General features: G+C 43.4%; 1 protein-coding gene across 1 annotated transcript in view; it reads right to left on the bottom strand.

Moving 5' to 3' along the window:
* Window positions 1-578: 578 nt before the first annotated feature.
* The window catches only part of ADGRE1 (adhesion G protein-coupled receptor E1), a 60,973-nt gene continuing 45,456 nt past the window's right edge, over window positions 579-16,095 (bottom strand). The window contains exons 17-21 of the mRNA XM_021709334.1: window positions 13,213-13,221; window positions 9,776-9,867; window positions 7,115-7,283; window positions 6,888-6,992; window positions 579-692 (exon numbers count right to left, since the gene is read on the bottom strand). Coding sequence (XP_021565009.1) covers window positions 579-692; window positions 6,888-6,992; window positions 7,115-7,283; window positions 9,776-9,867; window positions 13,213-13,221 — 489 coding nt within the window. The remainder of the gene's footprint in view (window positions 693-6,887; window positions 6,993-7,114; window positions 7,284-9,775; window positions 9,868-13,212; window positions 13,222-16,095) is intronic.

Raw genomic sequence — 16,095 nt, 5'->3', positions numbered from 1 at the left:
GCGACCTTAATAATGCCAGATGCATAATTGGCATTCAATAAATATTTGTTGAACAAATCAAAAAAATAAAGCATTTTTTCTACTACTTTAATGTTCTGAGGGAAAATAGCGCGAAGGAGGTGGTCAATAAATATTTCTTGAGGGAACAGATCTGTGTTTTTGGGGGGGACCCTAAATCATTTGGATTATAAGAGGGCAAAGTGATTTCATATTATGTTTATGGGATTTGAGAAATGTGCAGTTTTTTATTGTGTCCTTTCTCTCTCTAATGGAGACAATGGGACCACAGCAGCAAAGGAATGTACCATGTGCAAGCTTGATATTCACAGCAATAAAAATTCCTGTTGTGGAGGTAACAGCTTAATTCACTTATCTTAGAAATATTGGGATCCTTAAGGTGACTATATTTTAATAAGACCAACACGCAACACCATAGTAGAGACAGCAAAAGCCTTGTGCAAGTCTTCTATGAGAAAAAACCTGATTCAAACAGTAAAGAATGTACAATTCTTAGCGTTAAGAGAAAAGGAAGGCCTGGATCCTTTTCCTTTAATATTTCAAAATCAAATGCAGGATGTTCACAATCCATTGGGTGTTGTGTCCGTCAGCAATGGCCACAAATGATGCTTCTTAACAAGCCACTCCCGAAACTCGATGTCTGTGAACAGTGAGGCTTCCGTGTGGCCCCGGGTCTTTGGGTGGCCCAGCAGGTCTGCAGACCCTGGCTGGGCTCACCTGTGACGACTGGTACCCACAGGGAGGCACGGTGGCCGATGGGGCTGGTAAACGGGCTGACGTACTCCCCATCGTGTTTCTCACATCCCTCCAGTAGGTGAGCCTGGGCGTGTCCTCATGCGGGAGGTGAGAAAGCAAGAGAAGCAAACCCAAGGGAGAAACACTCCAACTTACCAACGTAATTATTTTAATTGTTTAATCTCTATGTCTGTGTGCTAGATTCCTTGGGATTCCCATGACAGCTTGACTGATCATTTCCTTAAAAGCAGGAAGCATCAGTGTCCTGGAGTCAGCAGGAAGGAACATAGTCCAATCCAGAAACTGGAACTTGAGTCACATTTGCTCACCCGCCATTGGCCAGGGCAAGTGTCAAGGCCACGCCCGGAGTCAGAGCAGAAGGAAGTTACAAAGTACCAAGTCACAAAGTTACAAAGTAACAATAAACCATTGTCGAGGCTCCACAGTTGGCTGTGGGTGAGAGCCGCGCCATCTTTGGCTTCCCTGTGCGCCATCTTTGGCTTCCCTGTCCCTGAGAACTGTCACCTCTGTGCTGAACGCTCTGGATAAGCCAAACCTTGAAGACCAACCTATCACACGTTGACTCTAGATCACTAACATGTGTCTGCTCCCTCGTCCCAAGTTGTGACTGCCAAGAAGAACAAAGATGGAGCTTCCATCAAATGCGTTTAATATTGACATCAAACCACCCAATGCATGACATCAATGAGCTCATTGAATCCTAGGTACTAAGGTGGCTTGAAGTACATATGTAGTCTAGTCTCTGCACCTCCGCACTAAGGATTCCTGGGATCAAAGGAAGAGAAGGAAGCCGAGCTCGATGGCTCAGCCTGCAATCCCGCGCCTTGGGAGGCTGAGGTGAGTGGATTGCCTGAGCCCGCGGGTTCGAGACCCGTCTGGGCAACTTGGTGAGACCTCATCTCTGCAACGAATCAAGAATCAGCCGGGCGTGGTAGCGCGCGCCTGTAATTCCAGCTACTGGGAAGGCTGAGGCGGAAGGATCGCTGGAGCCCAGCAGGTCGAGGCTGCAGTGGCCAGGAGCGGCCACTGCACTCCGTCTGGGTGACAGAGTGAGAATCCAACCCAAAACAAAAAAAAAGGAAGAGAAGGAGAGGGATGAGGCGTCTGGAAGAGGAGCTTTGTGGTCAAGAACACAAAACCCAGCTCAGCCCTCAATTGCTATGTGACCCTGGGGTAGTCACTTAATGTCTCTGAGTCTAACTTGCCTCTTATTCACAATCGAGAGGAAGCACTCATTCATTCGTTGAACATGTTTATTGAGAATCTACTTGATTCTAATCTCTATGCTTTTGAAGCGCACAGTCTAAGTTAGACACACTCGGAAAAGATAATTAATAATACAGGGTGAGAACACATGAGGCTCTCGGGAGCACACAGAGATGAATCAAAGATGCTTTCCAGTAGAAGTGATAACTAAGCTGAGCCTCGGCGAGACAGTAGACATCAACTGGGTGTTGAGGGAAGGTTTCCTTTGAAGAGGGAACGGAGAGTTCCAAGCCACAAGGTCCAGAGGAAGATGTTTTCCTCTCTGGTCTTAAAGACAAACTCTGCTATCAGTAGGGCCAGAGTAAAAATGTTCTAGAACAGTGCTTTTCTGACATCCATGGCTACAAATCCCCTGGGGATTTTGTTCACATGCAAGGTCTGATGTAGAAGGTCCAGGATGAGGTCTGAGATCCAGCTTTGCGGTTCTCACATGCTCTCAGGCGGTCCAGGGACCCCACTCTGAGTGGGAAGGGGTTAGCGCGTTCATGGAAGGGAAGATGTCCACATTTAAATTCTCATTCCCTTCTTCTCTCCTGAGCACTCAGGAATTTACCAATGAAGGGTGATAATTTTGTGAGCAGAGCAAATCCGAGCCAAGTCATAAGAAAGTTTCTGGAAAGAAGAAAGGTCTTGGTAGCCAGGCTCGGTGGCTCAGCCTGTAATCCCGCGCCTTTGGGAAGCTGAGGTGAGTGGATTGCCTGAGCCCGCAGGTTCGAGACCGGCCTGGGCAGCGAGACCTCATCTCTACAATAAATCAAAAAATCAGCCAGACATGGTAGCGCATGCCTGTAATTCCGGCTACTTGGAAGGCTGAGGTGGAAGGATTGCCAGAGCCCAGCAGGCGAGGCTGCGGTGGCCGGGAGCGTGGCCACTGCACTCCAGTCTGGGCGACCGAGTGAGACTCCAACTCAAAAAAAAAAACAAGAGAGGTCTTGGTTACCTGAAAGATCCCAGGAAACGGAAGCTGTTTCCCGAGGGTGATGTCATCAAGCGCTCAAGTTCTCTGGGAAATGCCAGAATTCTGTTCCATCACACTCCAACTTACTAACATAATTATTTTAATTGTTTAATCTCTATGTCTGTGTGCTGGATTCCTTGGGATTCCCATGACAGCTTTACTGATCATTTCCTTAAAAGCAGGAAGCATCAATGTCCTGGGGTCAGTCAGTCAGACAATGAATCATTTATTGAAAGCTGCTGTGTCTGGCTCGGGACAGGTGCCAGAGGGACACGCTTGGGACCACACATCAACCAATGCAGGAGGAAACAGAGTGGGGCCCTGATGTCCTCGGTGGCACCATGAAACTGGCATCTGTTCTTTCCTAAAGCTCTGGAAACTCAAAGAGTGGCAGAACACAGCAGATAAGATGACCATTTGGAGCAGAAACTCCTGCTTCTCACCAGGGCCTGAAACCTTGGGAAGACGACCCCACCCATCCATGCTCTGAGCCGCCCAGAGGGTTCTGGAGCTTCCGGGACCTGCATTTCCCAAATAAGCCGCAAAGAGAAGATTCCAGAGAAGGCACCTGCTGTCCTCAAATGTTGCTCTGTGGCCTTCTCGACAGCAAGAGAGGACTTCAACCCTGTGAGAGAGAAAAGAGGGTTTCCTCAGAGGCTCAGCAGATGAACACAAACCTGAATCCAAGGGTCATGTCTACAGGGACATGGGTTTTAAAAATGCAGAGAGAGGAATAGGCCGGGTGTGGTGGCTCAAGCCTGTAATCCCAGCACTTTGGGAGGCCGAGGTGAAAGGATTACCTGAGCCCACGGGTTCAAGAAAAATGCAGAGAGAAAAATAAGATGCTAAAAGTGATTGTCCCATGCTGCCCATCGAAGCTGAACTGGATTTTTTCAAATGTGATATATGTAATAATGGAATACTACGCAGCCATAAAGAAGGACAAACATGTGGACTTTGCAGCAACTTGGATGGATTTAGAGTCAATCATACTCAGCGATCAATCACAGAAGCAAAGAACAGAGTACCATATGTTCTCACTGATAAGCAGACCTGGAACAATTATCATCATGCTATAAGAAAGGGATTGGCGGCCGGGCTGGGTGGCTCAGCCTGTCATCCCAGCACCTTGGGAGGCCGAGGCGAGTGGATCGCCTGAGTTCAAAGGTTCGAGACCCACCCGGGCAACTTGACAAGACCTCATCTCTACGATAAATCAAAAATTAGCCGGGCGTGGTAGCATGCACCTGTAGTTCCGGCTACTTGGAAAGCTGAGGCAGAGGGATCGCAGGAGCCCAGTAGGACGAGGCTGTGGTGGCCGGGAGCGTGCCACTGCCCTCCAGCCTGGGTGACAGAGTGAGACTCCAACCAAAAAAAAAAAACAAAAAAAGAGGTATTGGCAGTAGTGGAAAACTGCCAGGGGAGAGGGTGTGGGATTGGCAGTTGAGGAAAACTGCTAGAGGAAGGAGGGGCATACCTCATCAACAAGGATACCTGCATAATCAACGTTTGTATGCCTAACCCTGAATTGTACCCCACATCTTTTTAAAAAATAGAAATTAAAATTTAACAAAGGTGACTCTTCCTAGTGTGACTGGCACCGCTGGCAAAGTCCAAAGCCACCCCATCCCCCTCAGCATTGGCACTCTGGAATCTAGAAAGCCAAATATTTGCTTGCTCAGAATGTTTTGCAAACACGAGTGGACAAGTGATACAGTTCAGACCAATTATGTAACGGAAAATTTGATGAGGGGTTTCTGAGAAAACTGGTTTTTTCCTAAAAAGAGAGACATGAAAAGAGAGTTTTCTGCTCTGCCCCTCCCTCCCTATCTAAAGAACACAGTCGTGAAGTCTGGAGCTGTGGCAGCCACCTTGCAACCAAACACGATGATTAAAAATCCAGCATGCTGATGGTGGAATGGAAAACCAGGGAGAGCCTAGACCCTTTGCAACACCACCGAGCATAGGCCCAATACCAACGATACTTAACTCTGGACTTCTGTTCTCGCAAGGAAAATAATTTCCCATCCCATTAGGCCACTGGACCAGTTACTTGCAGACCAATGTATTACTTACTGAGATATTCATGTGACTAGATAATGGGTAATTTTCATTTTTATTGTTGTTTCTTACCACTGTTGTCTAAAATTTCTGTCTGTAGTATTTTTGTTGTTTATATATATATATATATATATATATATATATTTACTCTCTCTCTCTCTATATATATATATATATATATATAGAGAGAGAGAGAGAGAAAGTATATGATTTTTTAAAAATTTATTGTCACAAGGCTATGTCATCCAGCATTTGCACAATTGCACAATTTTCCCAGTAGGTGATTCCTGTGCTTCATTCTGAAGTCTGAACTTAACCTGAACTTAACTTCTGGGACATGCAGTTTTCTCATCGTGGATATAGGCCCGTGATATCTACCTGCCAGGATTTGCAAGACTTGACATTGACTTCTTGTTATGTCCCCAGCATTCCCCCCGTCACTTTACATACTAGTTCATCTAATCCTTGACCCAATCTTTCAAAGTAAAGAAGATCATTATCCCTGTTTTACTAACGAGGAAATGAGGTTCCTGGTTTATTGTTCACTCAACAAATATCAACCAAGAACCTGTTGTATGTTAGACAGTATTGTAGAGGCTTGGAAAACATCAGAAAAAAAATAAGATATTCTTGTGAGAAAACCAACTTTGCCTCCATTTACACATTTTTTTTGAGTCAAGGTTTCACTCTGTCACCCAGGGTGGAGTGCAGGGGTGCAATCACGGCTCACTGCAGGGCCAACCTCCTGGACTCAGGTGATCCTTCTGCCTCAGCCTCCTGAGTAACTTGGACTTTAGGTGTGCACCACCATGCCCAACTAATTAAAAAAAATTTTTTTTGTAGTGATGAGATATCACTATGTTGCCCAGGCTGGTCTCAAACCCTTGGGCTCAAGTGATCCTTCCGCTTCAGCCTCCCGCAATATATATGTTATATAATACATACATACATTTTACACATGCAAACCTGTTATTACAGACTACACATATGTCATTTATTAAAATTCTGTCTATAAAAATTTATGATAAATTTTGTATAGCTGGGCATGGTGGCTCACACTTGTAATTCAAGCTCTTTGGGAAGCTGAGAAGGAGGGAATCACTTGAACCCAGGAGTTTGAGACCAGCCTAGGCAACATAGCCTACAAAAAATCTCTACAAAAAAAATTTTTAAAGACTTAGCCAGGTGTAGTGGTGCACATCTGTAGTCCCAGCTACTTAGGAGGCTGAAGCTGGAGGATCACCTGAGCCCAGGAGTTTGAGGCTGCAGTGAGTTGTGATTGTGCCACTGCACTCCAGCCTGGGCCACAGGGTGAGACCCCAACTCAAAATTTATTAATTTTAAAAATTCATAGTATTTATAAATGCATAATATTTGCAAATCTATTGTTTATTTCTGGTATTTTATATGTATTCAAGCCTGTATATACGTGTGTGCATATGCACGTGTGTGTGTGTGTGTGTGTGTGTGTGTGTGTGTGTGTGTGTGTGTGTGTGTGCGTGTGTGCGCGCACGTGTGTTTACCACCACTCCTGGGTACATTTTTTTCACATTTTTTTAAGGTGGTATCTCAGTGTAGTTTTAATTTGCATCTCCTTTTCTCACATTTTGTGTGTGGAAATGAGATCTGGCTATGTTGCCTAGGCTGGTCTCGAACAAGCCTACATACACACACAACACATACCCCAGCCTTCCACCCTGCATGCTAGCCACGCGCTGAGGTGGGCACCCTCGGCACCCAATGGGGACCGACAGTGGCAGCGTGGATGGTCTAAGCTGCTAGCAGAGCTTCCCCCCACTCCCAGGATCCCAGAATCGCAGTCTCTCACCGACTTAGAAGTGGACGGCATGGAGGACAACAGGATCCCCGAGGTCTGGGACCTGGAGTCCGACTTGGTCTTCCCGGTGACCAACCTCCTGTATTCTTCTCGCACCTGGAGACCAAGACACACACGGGGGAGATGGGTCACTCCCAGGTGCAGGGAAATGTCCTGGTGCAGGTGTCGGGGGAGGGGAGGGGAGAGAGGAAGGGGCTGGGAAGGTGGCCACCACTCACTTGGCGGTTGAGCAGACAGTGAATGAGGAAGATGAAGGTTCCCTGCAGGCTGTTGATAATGGTGAACAGATAGGCCATGACCCCTGCCACCGGTCCAATCTGGAAGATGCCCAGCACCCAGGAGCAGCCCAGGATGAAGAGCTGAGCAAAGGCCTTGAAGGTCAGTAACCTGGAGAGAAGACGTGCAGAGTGTGAGGTCCTGGGCGGTGACTGTTGTCCTCAGGGGGCCATGCCTCCAGGGACAGGCTGAGGCTGCCACGTGTCATTTGCCACCTGGGTGGGGACAAGCTCAGGGTGGAGGCTCCGAGCCCAGACTTGGGGAAATAAAATCCCATGGGCGCGAAAAGGCAGTCATCCTCAGACATGCACAGGTACAAGCATGGTTGGGCACGTGTGTTGAATGAATGTGTGCATGCAGTAGTAAAACAAGAGACAGACTCGCGTGTCCAAAAATTTGGGAAACATTAAGTGAATGGTAAAGTCAGCAAAGTCTTTCTTTTTATTGAAGTGAAATTCACCTCACATAAATTTGCCATTTTAACCAAAGTGTGGCAATTTGGTGACATTAAGTACATTTCCAATGTCACCCAACCATCACCACTATTCAGTTCTGAGATATTTTTATCACCCCCAAAATAAATCCTATACCTATTTATCGGTTGTTCCCCCTTCCCCTCTCTCTTAAGGAGAAACAACCCACATAACCATCAATAAAAGGATAAACAAAATGTGGTATATCCACTTAATGGAATAGTATACAGCCATTAAAAGGAAGGATCTATGGAAACATGATAAAACATGGATACATCTTGCACACTTTACACTAAGTAACAAAAAACAAAAACGAAAACAGACTCAAACGACCATCTATTGTATGACGGCATTTAAATGAAATGTCCAGAATAGGCAAATTCATAGGGACAGAAAGTAGATTGTAGAGCCATTTTGTAAAACAAGATGAAATCATCGATAGGTTACAAAGGATTTCATACTGGCTCTGGGTTGCATGGCCTGCATTCAAATTCTGACTGATCCATTTACTAACTGTGGCCTCTGTAAGTTGCTTAACCTCACGATGCCTCAGTTTCCTGGCTTTGGCAGAGGGACATACAATGACAGCACCATACGCTTGTTCTACAGATTAAATGGTGAGATGCCAAGATCCTTAAGATGCTAGGAATGGTCTGGTACAAAATAAGGGGTTTTGTGAGCTGTCATTGGTCACGTGTGTTGGTAGGAAATAATCTCTACGTTATATGGGAAAAGCAAAGTGTTGAAAAATATATACAATATTCCATCAGTTATGTAAAAGTATATCGCCGTAGACACACAGGATATTCTAGAAGGAAGCACACTTTGAGTGATAACAGTTGATTCAGGTGGGACAGACCTGGAGACCTGGAGGTATAAAAAAATAATAATAGAATGTTAATGGGTACAGGGCTTCTTTGGGGATGATGAAATGATCTGGAATGAGGTAGTCATGGTGTTTGCACAACATTTTGGATGGACTTAAAGTCACTGGGCTGTACCCTTTAAATTTTTTTAAATGGTGAATTCTATCTGATGTGAATTTTTTGAGTAAATTTTTGCCATGTGTATGTATTAACTTTGTTTTATCTTTTGAATTAACTTTCAAAAATATTTTAAATGGATGTGGGATTGCATATTGACACAATCGAAGGAAAGAATAATATCAGGTTACTAACAATAAAACCTAGACAATGGTGGCAGTAGGTTCTCAAAATGAATAGAAGTTGAAGAAGAAATTAAGAAAACAAATTATCTATAAGAATATTTAAAAGTCCCACATCTTCAATGTAAAATAATATATATGCAACTTAATTAATGAAATAGTAAATTTCTCCTACTAAGTCATCAAAACAAAAACAATAAATCTCAGTGTTGGCAATACTGCAGGTAAATAAACACTCTCATAATTGGAAACAAATTTTCTGGAAACTCATTTGCAACATATAAGTATAGAAGTATTTCAATCCAATCTAGCCTTTGACTTAGGCAATTTGCATTTAGTTCTGAAATTAAATAACCACCATGTAGAAGAATTTACCTACAAGACTATTCAAGGCAGTATCGGTTATAATAGCAAGCAAGAAACAAAAGAGACCAGAAGCAACTTAAGGTGTGCACCAATAAGGGATGATTTAAATACTGTGTGTTACATCCTGATACAGCCATGCAAAAAGAAAAGAAAGTAATATTGTAGAATAACTTCTAATTCAGTGGGAAAATATTCATGACATCATTAAAATAAAAATATGTAAAAATGAAATAGTATGATTCTACTTCTTATAAATATGCACATATAAGGAAGCACAGAGAAGAATTAGTGTTGCAACATATGAAACACTCACTGTTCCTAGTAACCATGCTAAATAAACCATATCAAGCAAGCAGTATTAATATCCCCATTCTACAGATTAGGAAACTGAGCTTCAGAGAGTCTATGTCACTTGCCTAAAGCCACCCAGCTAGTGGGCAGCTGAGTTGGACTTTGAACTTCCAGATCTAGACCCAGTGCTATTCTACACTGGTCTCTGTCTTGGGCACAATGCACAGCATACAAAAGGAGCTCAAAGAACTTTTGTGAGAAGATGAAAGAGAAACTAGAAGAGGAGAGGAAAAGAGAGAGGGTTACACCTGGTGTCTTTAAGGGTTGAGACTTCGGCACTGACGCTGGAAAGCTTCTGCCTCAGGATCCACAATGTACAAGCCAGGAGGATGGAGTTGATCTACAAAATCAAACAGAGAGAATTGAGAGACTGAATAGAAAAATGGACAATGTCCAGAACACATACAAAAATACCCACGACTTAGAAAGCCAATGCCTCCTATAGCTATTGGCCCAAGATGACCAGGACTTGGCAAATAACTGACAGTTTCTTTAATTTTATCCCTGCTTCCAGTTTAGGACAAAGAAAACTGGTCCACAACCAGTCATGTAGGAGAACCCTGCTTCCAGGTAGTCACCTACAGCTTACTCAGAAGTCAAAAGCCTCCAATCAAGGCGTTCCTGGAGCTTTCTCTCTTTTGTGACCTTAAAGCTTTCCCCTCCTCTGTCTACCTTTGAGTCTAAACCAAATGTGAGTGAAACAAAAGACCTACAAAGTCAAGAAGAAGGAATTGAGAGACTGTACTATACTATAGAAGTCTCTGAATAAATAGCCTTTGCTTGTTCTCATTGGGGTCATCTTCATTTCCAAGGATGCACCCAGTAAGACAGGACACAGACTGCCACCCCGAATAGAGAGCTTATTACCTTTCAAGGCCCTCCCTCAAAAGCATTCCAGACTGGGAGACACACACTCCCAGGCCAGGGTCTCTCCTCCTAGGAAATATTGACGATTGTGGTTGGATCCTCCTTAGTGTGTGGGGGTAGGGGGAGACGGGAGCCATCTTGTACCTCATAGGATGATCAGCCCCATTCCTGACCTCTGCTCACTAGACGCCAGTAATGCCCACCTTCCCAGTGGTGACATCCAGACTTGATCAAGTTCCCCTGGAGACCCAAGAACCACCTGCCCGAGAATTTTTTTTTTTTTCCAAATGAGTAAAACCTCCAGGAGAGTCCTTGAAGATTTGAAAATAGGCAAGATAAACACTGCGCTATCATCACCATTATTATCATTATTCTCATGATTGCTAATAATGTACTATTTATTGCACTTAATAATGATGAATGATTATTATCATATTCATTTGATAACTGATAACTAAGTATTATGTGATTGTATTATTAGTTCCTAATATAAATATTTTGTTAGTGAGAATAAGTAATTAGAATATTAATAAGTAATTGCCATTTACTGCACTCTGGTCAGTGTCAGGCATTGTACTAAGCATCTCACACACACGGTTTGATTCCCACCCCCATGAGGGAGGTCTGGAGGAGAGAGCTTGGCATTTTCAGGGAGCAGAAAGTCCACTGATGCAGCCAGAGGGCTGAATTACAGGAAACAAGTGGAAGGGACATGAGGGAATTTGGTCAGGACTGGGCAGTGAAGGACCTTAGGTGTCAGGGTCAGAGGGTGGGTATCACCCTGATGGCAATGGAGAAACCATAAAAGAGTTTCAAGCCGAAGAGTACAGCGATCGATTTTAGGCTTTAGGGAGATCGCTCTGAAAAACCTTCGCACTAAAAACATCAAAAATGTTGGACAAACCCCAAAAGATTTCCTCTTAAATTTATAATTGCTTATAAGAAAATAGAACTATCCAGTAGCCACCAATGAGAAGAGTAATCATGAAACCAGAATACTGTATCTGCCCCAAGGGTATTTCCTAAAACCAAGAGCCCAAAGCTTTGGGGACTTAATGGTGATCGTGGGGACAGGTGGCTAGTCCTTGATTCTGAATAAGGTAGGGAGACCAGCAAATCAAACGAGAGCCACATTCTTATTGAACAAGTGGACAAAGAAATCTTGGAACACAGGGTAAGTTTTCTGTCTAGACTTTGGCTACTAGTGAAGAGAAGTGGAAGGGGCAGAGGAAGGGAGAGGAGGAGGAAGAGGAGAAGGAAGAGGAAGGTAATGGATGACAGATGAAGGAACCACCGCTCTGGCCTCCCATGGGTTGGGAGTTCACATTTATGTCACCTTCATAATCTGGTAAACTCTCAGGAGAGAACTGTTTTTAAAGCTTTTCCAGGGAAGTCCTTGCCAGAGTAGTCCAGCAAGAGACAAAAATAAAACGCATCCAAATTGGAAAATCAGGAGTCAGACACCCCTGTTCACCAATGATGTGATCTTATATCTAGAAAACCCTAAAGACTCCACACACAAAAAACTCTTAAATTTGATAATACATGAATTCAGTAAAGTTTTAGAATGCAAGATAAATGCACAGAAATCTGTACTGCTTCTATAGACCAATAACCATCTAGCCAAAGAACAAATCAAGAAGGCAATCCCATTTACAATAACAACAACAACAAAAACTAGAAATATATTTTACCAAGAAGGTGAAAGATCTCTACAAGGAAAACCACAAAACACCAATAAATGAAAGAAATTGTAGGTGGTGCAAAAAATGAAAAAAAAAATCCTATGCTCATGAATTGGAAGAATTAATGTTGTTAAAATGACCATATTGCCCAAAGCAATCTACAGGTTCAATGCCATCCCAATCAAAAGACCAATGTCAGTTTTCACAGAATTAGAAAAAATAATTCTAAAGCTTGAATGGAACCAAAAAAAGAGCCTGAGTAGTCAAAGCAATCCTAAGCAAAAAGAACAAAGCTGGAGGGATCAAAATGCTTGACTTCAAATGGGGCTACAAGGCTATAATAACTTTAATAATCAAAACAAAGTAAGGGACTCGGTGGCTCAGTCTGTCATCCCAGCATTTTGGGAGACTGAGGCGAGTGGATTACCTGGACCCACAGGTTCAAGACCAGCCTGGGCAACCTGGCGAGACCTCATCTCTACAATAAATCAAAAATTAGCCGGGCATGGTAGCGCACACCTGTAGTTCCAGCTACTTGGAAGGCTGAGGCGGAGGGATCACCTGAGCCCAACAGGTTAATGCTGGATTGGCCGAAAGCATGCCATTGCACTCCAGCCTGGGTGAGACTCCAACTCAAAAAAACAAAACAAAACAAAGTAGGACTAATATAAAAATACATACACAGATTGATGGAACAGAACAGAGGAACCCAGAAATAAAGCCAAATACCTATAACCAATTGATGTTTGACAAAGTCTACAGGAATTTACACTGGTGCTGGGAAAATTGGGTTGCCATCTGCACTAAAAACATCAAAAATGTTGGACATAGGGTGAAGATTAAAACTGGACATTCATCTGTCACCCTATATAAAAGTCAACTCAAGACGGAGTAAAGATGAATCCTGGACCTGAAACTATAAAAATGGTAAAAGAAAACCTAAGGGAAACTCTTCTAGACATTGGTCTGGCAGAGGATTCAAGACTAAGACCTCAAAAGCACAGGCAATAAAAATTAAAATGGACAAATGGAGCACCATCAAACTAAAAAGCTTCTGTGTAGCAAAAGAACTAGTCAACAGAATGAACCAATAACCCGAAAAAGTGGGACAAAATATTTGCAAACTATACAACCGACAGGGACTAATATCCAGAATTTACAAGGGACTCAACACAGCAACAATGAAACTCAAACAATCTCATTAAGAAAAGAGCTGAGGATGTGAATAGACATTTTCCAAGTGAACAGTAACAAATGGCCAGCAAGCACGTGTAAAAAAATCTTCAGCATCAGAGAAATACCAACTAACACCACCATGAGATATCACTTGCCACCAATTAGAAGCCATTATTGGAAAGGCAAAAATAGCAGATGCTGCCAAGAATGTAGAGAAAAGATAACTCTTTTTTTTACTTTTTATTTTTTTGAGTTGGAGTCTCACTTCTTCGCCCAGGCTGGAGTGCAGTGCCATGCATGATCACGGCCAACCCAGCATCAAACTTCTGGGCTCCAGCAATCCTTCCGCCTCAGCCTTCCGAGTAGCCGAAACTACAGACACAGACACATGCTGCCATGCCTGGCTATTGTTTTTTATTGTAGAGATGAGGTCTCGCCAAGTTCCCTGGGCTGGTCTTGAACCCACGAGCTCTGGCAATCCACTTGCCTTGGCCTCCCAAAGTGCTGGGATTACAGGCTAAGCCACCGAGCCCAGTCAACAAAAGAGAACTCTTTATACACTGTTGGTGGGAATGTAAAGTAGTGTAGTATGAAGACTTCTCAGAACTAGAAATAAAACTACCATACCATTTAGCAATCCCAGTACTGAGTATCTACTCAGAGGAAAAGATACCATTATATCAAAAAGATACCTGGGATGCAGTGGCTCATGCCTGTAATCCCAGCACTTTGAGAGGCTGAGGTAGGAGGATTGCTTGAGCCCAGGAGTTCGAGGCCCACCTGGGCAATATAGCAAGACCCCATCTCTACAAAAAAAATAAAAAAATTAATGGGGCATGGTGGTGCATGCCTGTAGTACCAGCTACTCTGGAGGCTGATGCAGAAGGATCACTTGAGCCCAGGAGTTGGAGGCTACGGTGAGCTTTGATTGTGCCACAGCACTCCAGCTTGGGTGAAAGAGTGAGACTCCGACTTCAAAAAAAAAAATCGGTATCTGCACACATATGTTCATTTCAGCACAGTTCACAACAGCAAAGTCATGGAATCAACTTGAGTGTCCATCAGTGGAGGAATGGATAAAGAAAATGTGTTCTATATACACCATGGAATACTATTCAGTCATAATAAAAGAATCAAGTCATGTCTTTGGCAGCAACATGGATGGAACTGGAGATCTTTGTAAGTGAAACAAGTCAAATACAGAAAGTTGAACGCTGCATATTCTCACTTGTAAGTGGGAGCAAAATAATGTGGACACAGGGATGTGGAGTGTGGAATGACGGACAATGGAGGGATAGAAGGGGGTAGATTATGGGAGCTGGCTTGGTGGGTACAAAACTCCAGGGGTGGATACATTGAAAGCACTGAAAAAAACAGCCTCGCAAAACTGTACTCCCACCCATGAATATATACAAATTTTATTGATTGATTGATAACTGAGTTGAGGTCTCACTGTCGTCCAGGCTGGAGTGCAGTGGCACAATTCCACCTCACTGCAGCTTCAACCTCTTGGGCTCAGGCGATCCTCCCACCTCAGCCTCCCAAGTAGCTGGAATTAGGGGCATGTGCCACCACACCCAGCTAACTTTTTTTTTTTTTTTTTTGGTAGAGACAAGGTCTCACTCTGTTGCCCAGGCTGGTCTCAAACTCCTGGGCGTAAGCAATCCTCTTGCATCAGCCTCCCAAACTGCTGGGATTAGAGGTATAAGCCACAATGCCCAGCCAATATACACATTTTAAAAAGAAACAAAAATCTAAATTATGATGAACTGCTACATTTTCTTTAGGAGTTGCTTTGGCTTCTTGCTTGCTTTCTTGGTTTTCCTTTAAAATTAAGTATTCGGATGGTGTCCTTATCTGATATTTAATTGCCTTTCTTGCAACCATCAAATTGTTGTATAAGTTTACTCACATTGTATAATTCTAAGGTTGATTAATTTCTGAAGACCATGATGAATCTCTTAACTTAGTAATATCTCACGTACCCCTGTAGTGTTCATAGATAACAGCTTCATGTGAAAAAAATCAAGCACGTTAAACTGGAAAATGATCATTTTATACATCTAGGCAATATTAATGATAATGCTAAAAAATTTAATTGCTTCAGCTTGGTTGTGCCCCGTTATAGCTTGAATTGTGTCCCTGTTGCAGTTAGATCTACCCGAATCTCAGAATATGACCTTTTTTGAAGATCTATCTTTACAGAGGTAATCAAATTAAGATCAGGTCGTTAGGACAGACTCTAATTCAATATGACTGGCGTCCAGGTTGGACGTGGTGGATCAAGCCTGCAATCCCAGCACTTTGGGAGGCAGAGGTGGAAGGATCGCTTGAGGTCAGCAGTTCAAGACCAACCTGGGCAATGTAGTGAGAACTTGTCTCTACAAAAAAAAAAAAAACCACTGCGCATGGTGGCATGTTCTTGCAGTCCCAGCTACTTGGGAAGCTGAGGCAGGAGGATTGCTTGAGCCCAGGAGGTGGAGGCTGTAGTGAGCTATGATTATGCCATGGCACAACAGTGTGGGCAACAGAGTGAGACCCTGACTCAAATAAATAAATCAATAAACCAACAACACAAGGAAGAGAACCACCATGAGTGAGAGTCAGAAGAAACATCATCTGGTGGGACTGTAGAGTCTGGATTGGAGGCAGGGAGGCACAGAGTTGGTGTTCAACATCCCCAGGCTTCTCTTTGCCTCAGTTTACCCTTTGGCTTTATCTCCGCACTCCTTCCCATATGATTGCTCTTAGTTTCTATTTGACCTTTTTTTGTTTAACATCTGTACCTAGAAAAGACCGAGAGACCCATTCTGACAGAAGCACTAAGGATGGACATAATT

Source organism: Carlito syrichta, unplaced genomic scaffold (assembly GCF_000164805.1).
Source record: "Carlito syrichta isolate Samal-C Ts95f unplaced genomic scaffold, Tarsius_syrichta-2.0.1 Scaffold174810, whole genome shotgun sequence".
In the NCBI taxonomy this organism is placed as follows: domain Eukaryota; kingdom Metazoa; phylum Chordata; class Mammalia; order Primates; family Tarsiidae; genus Carlito; species Carlito syrichta.
Note: the sequence above shows the minus strand (reverse complement) of the source record. Positions and strands in the feature narration are given on the sequence as shown.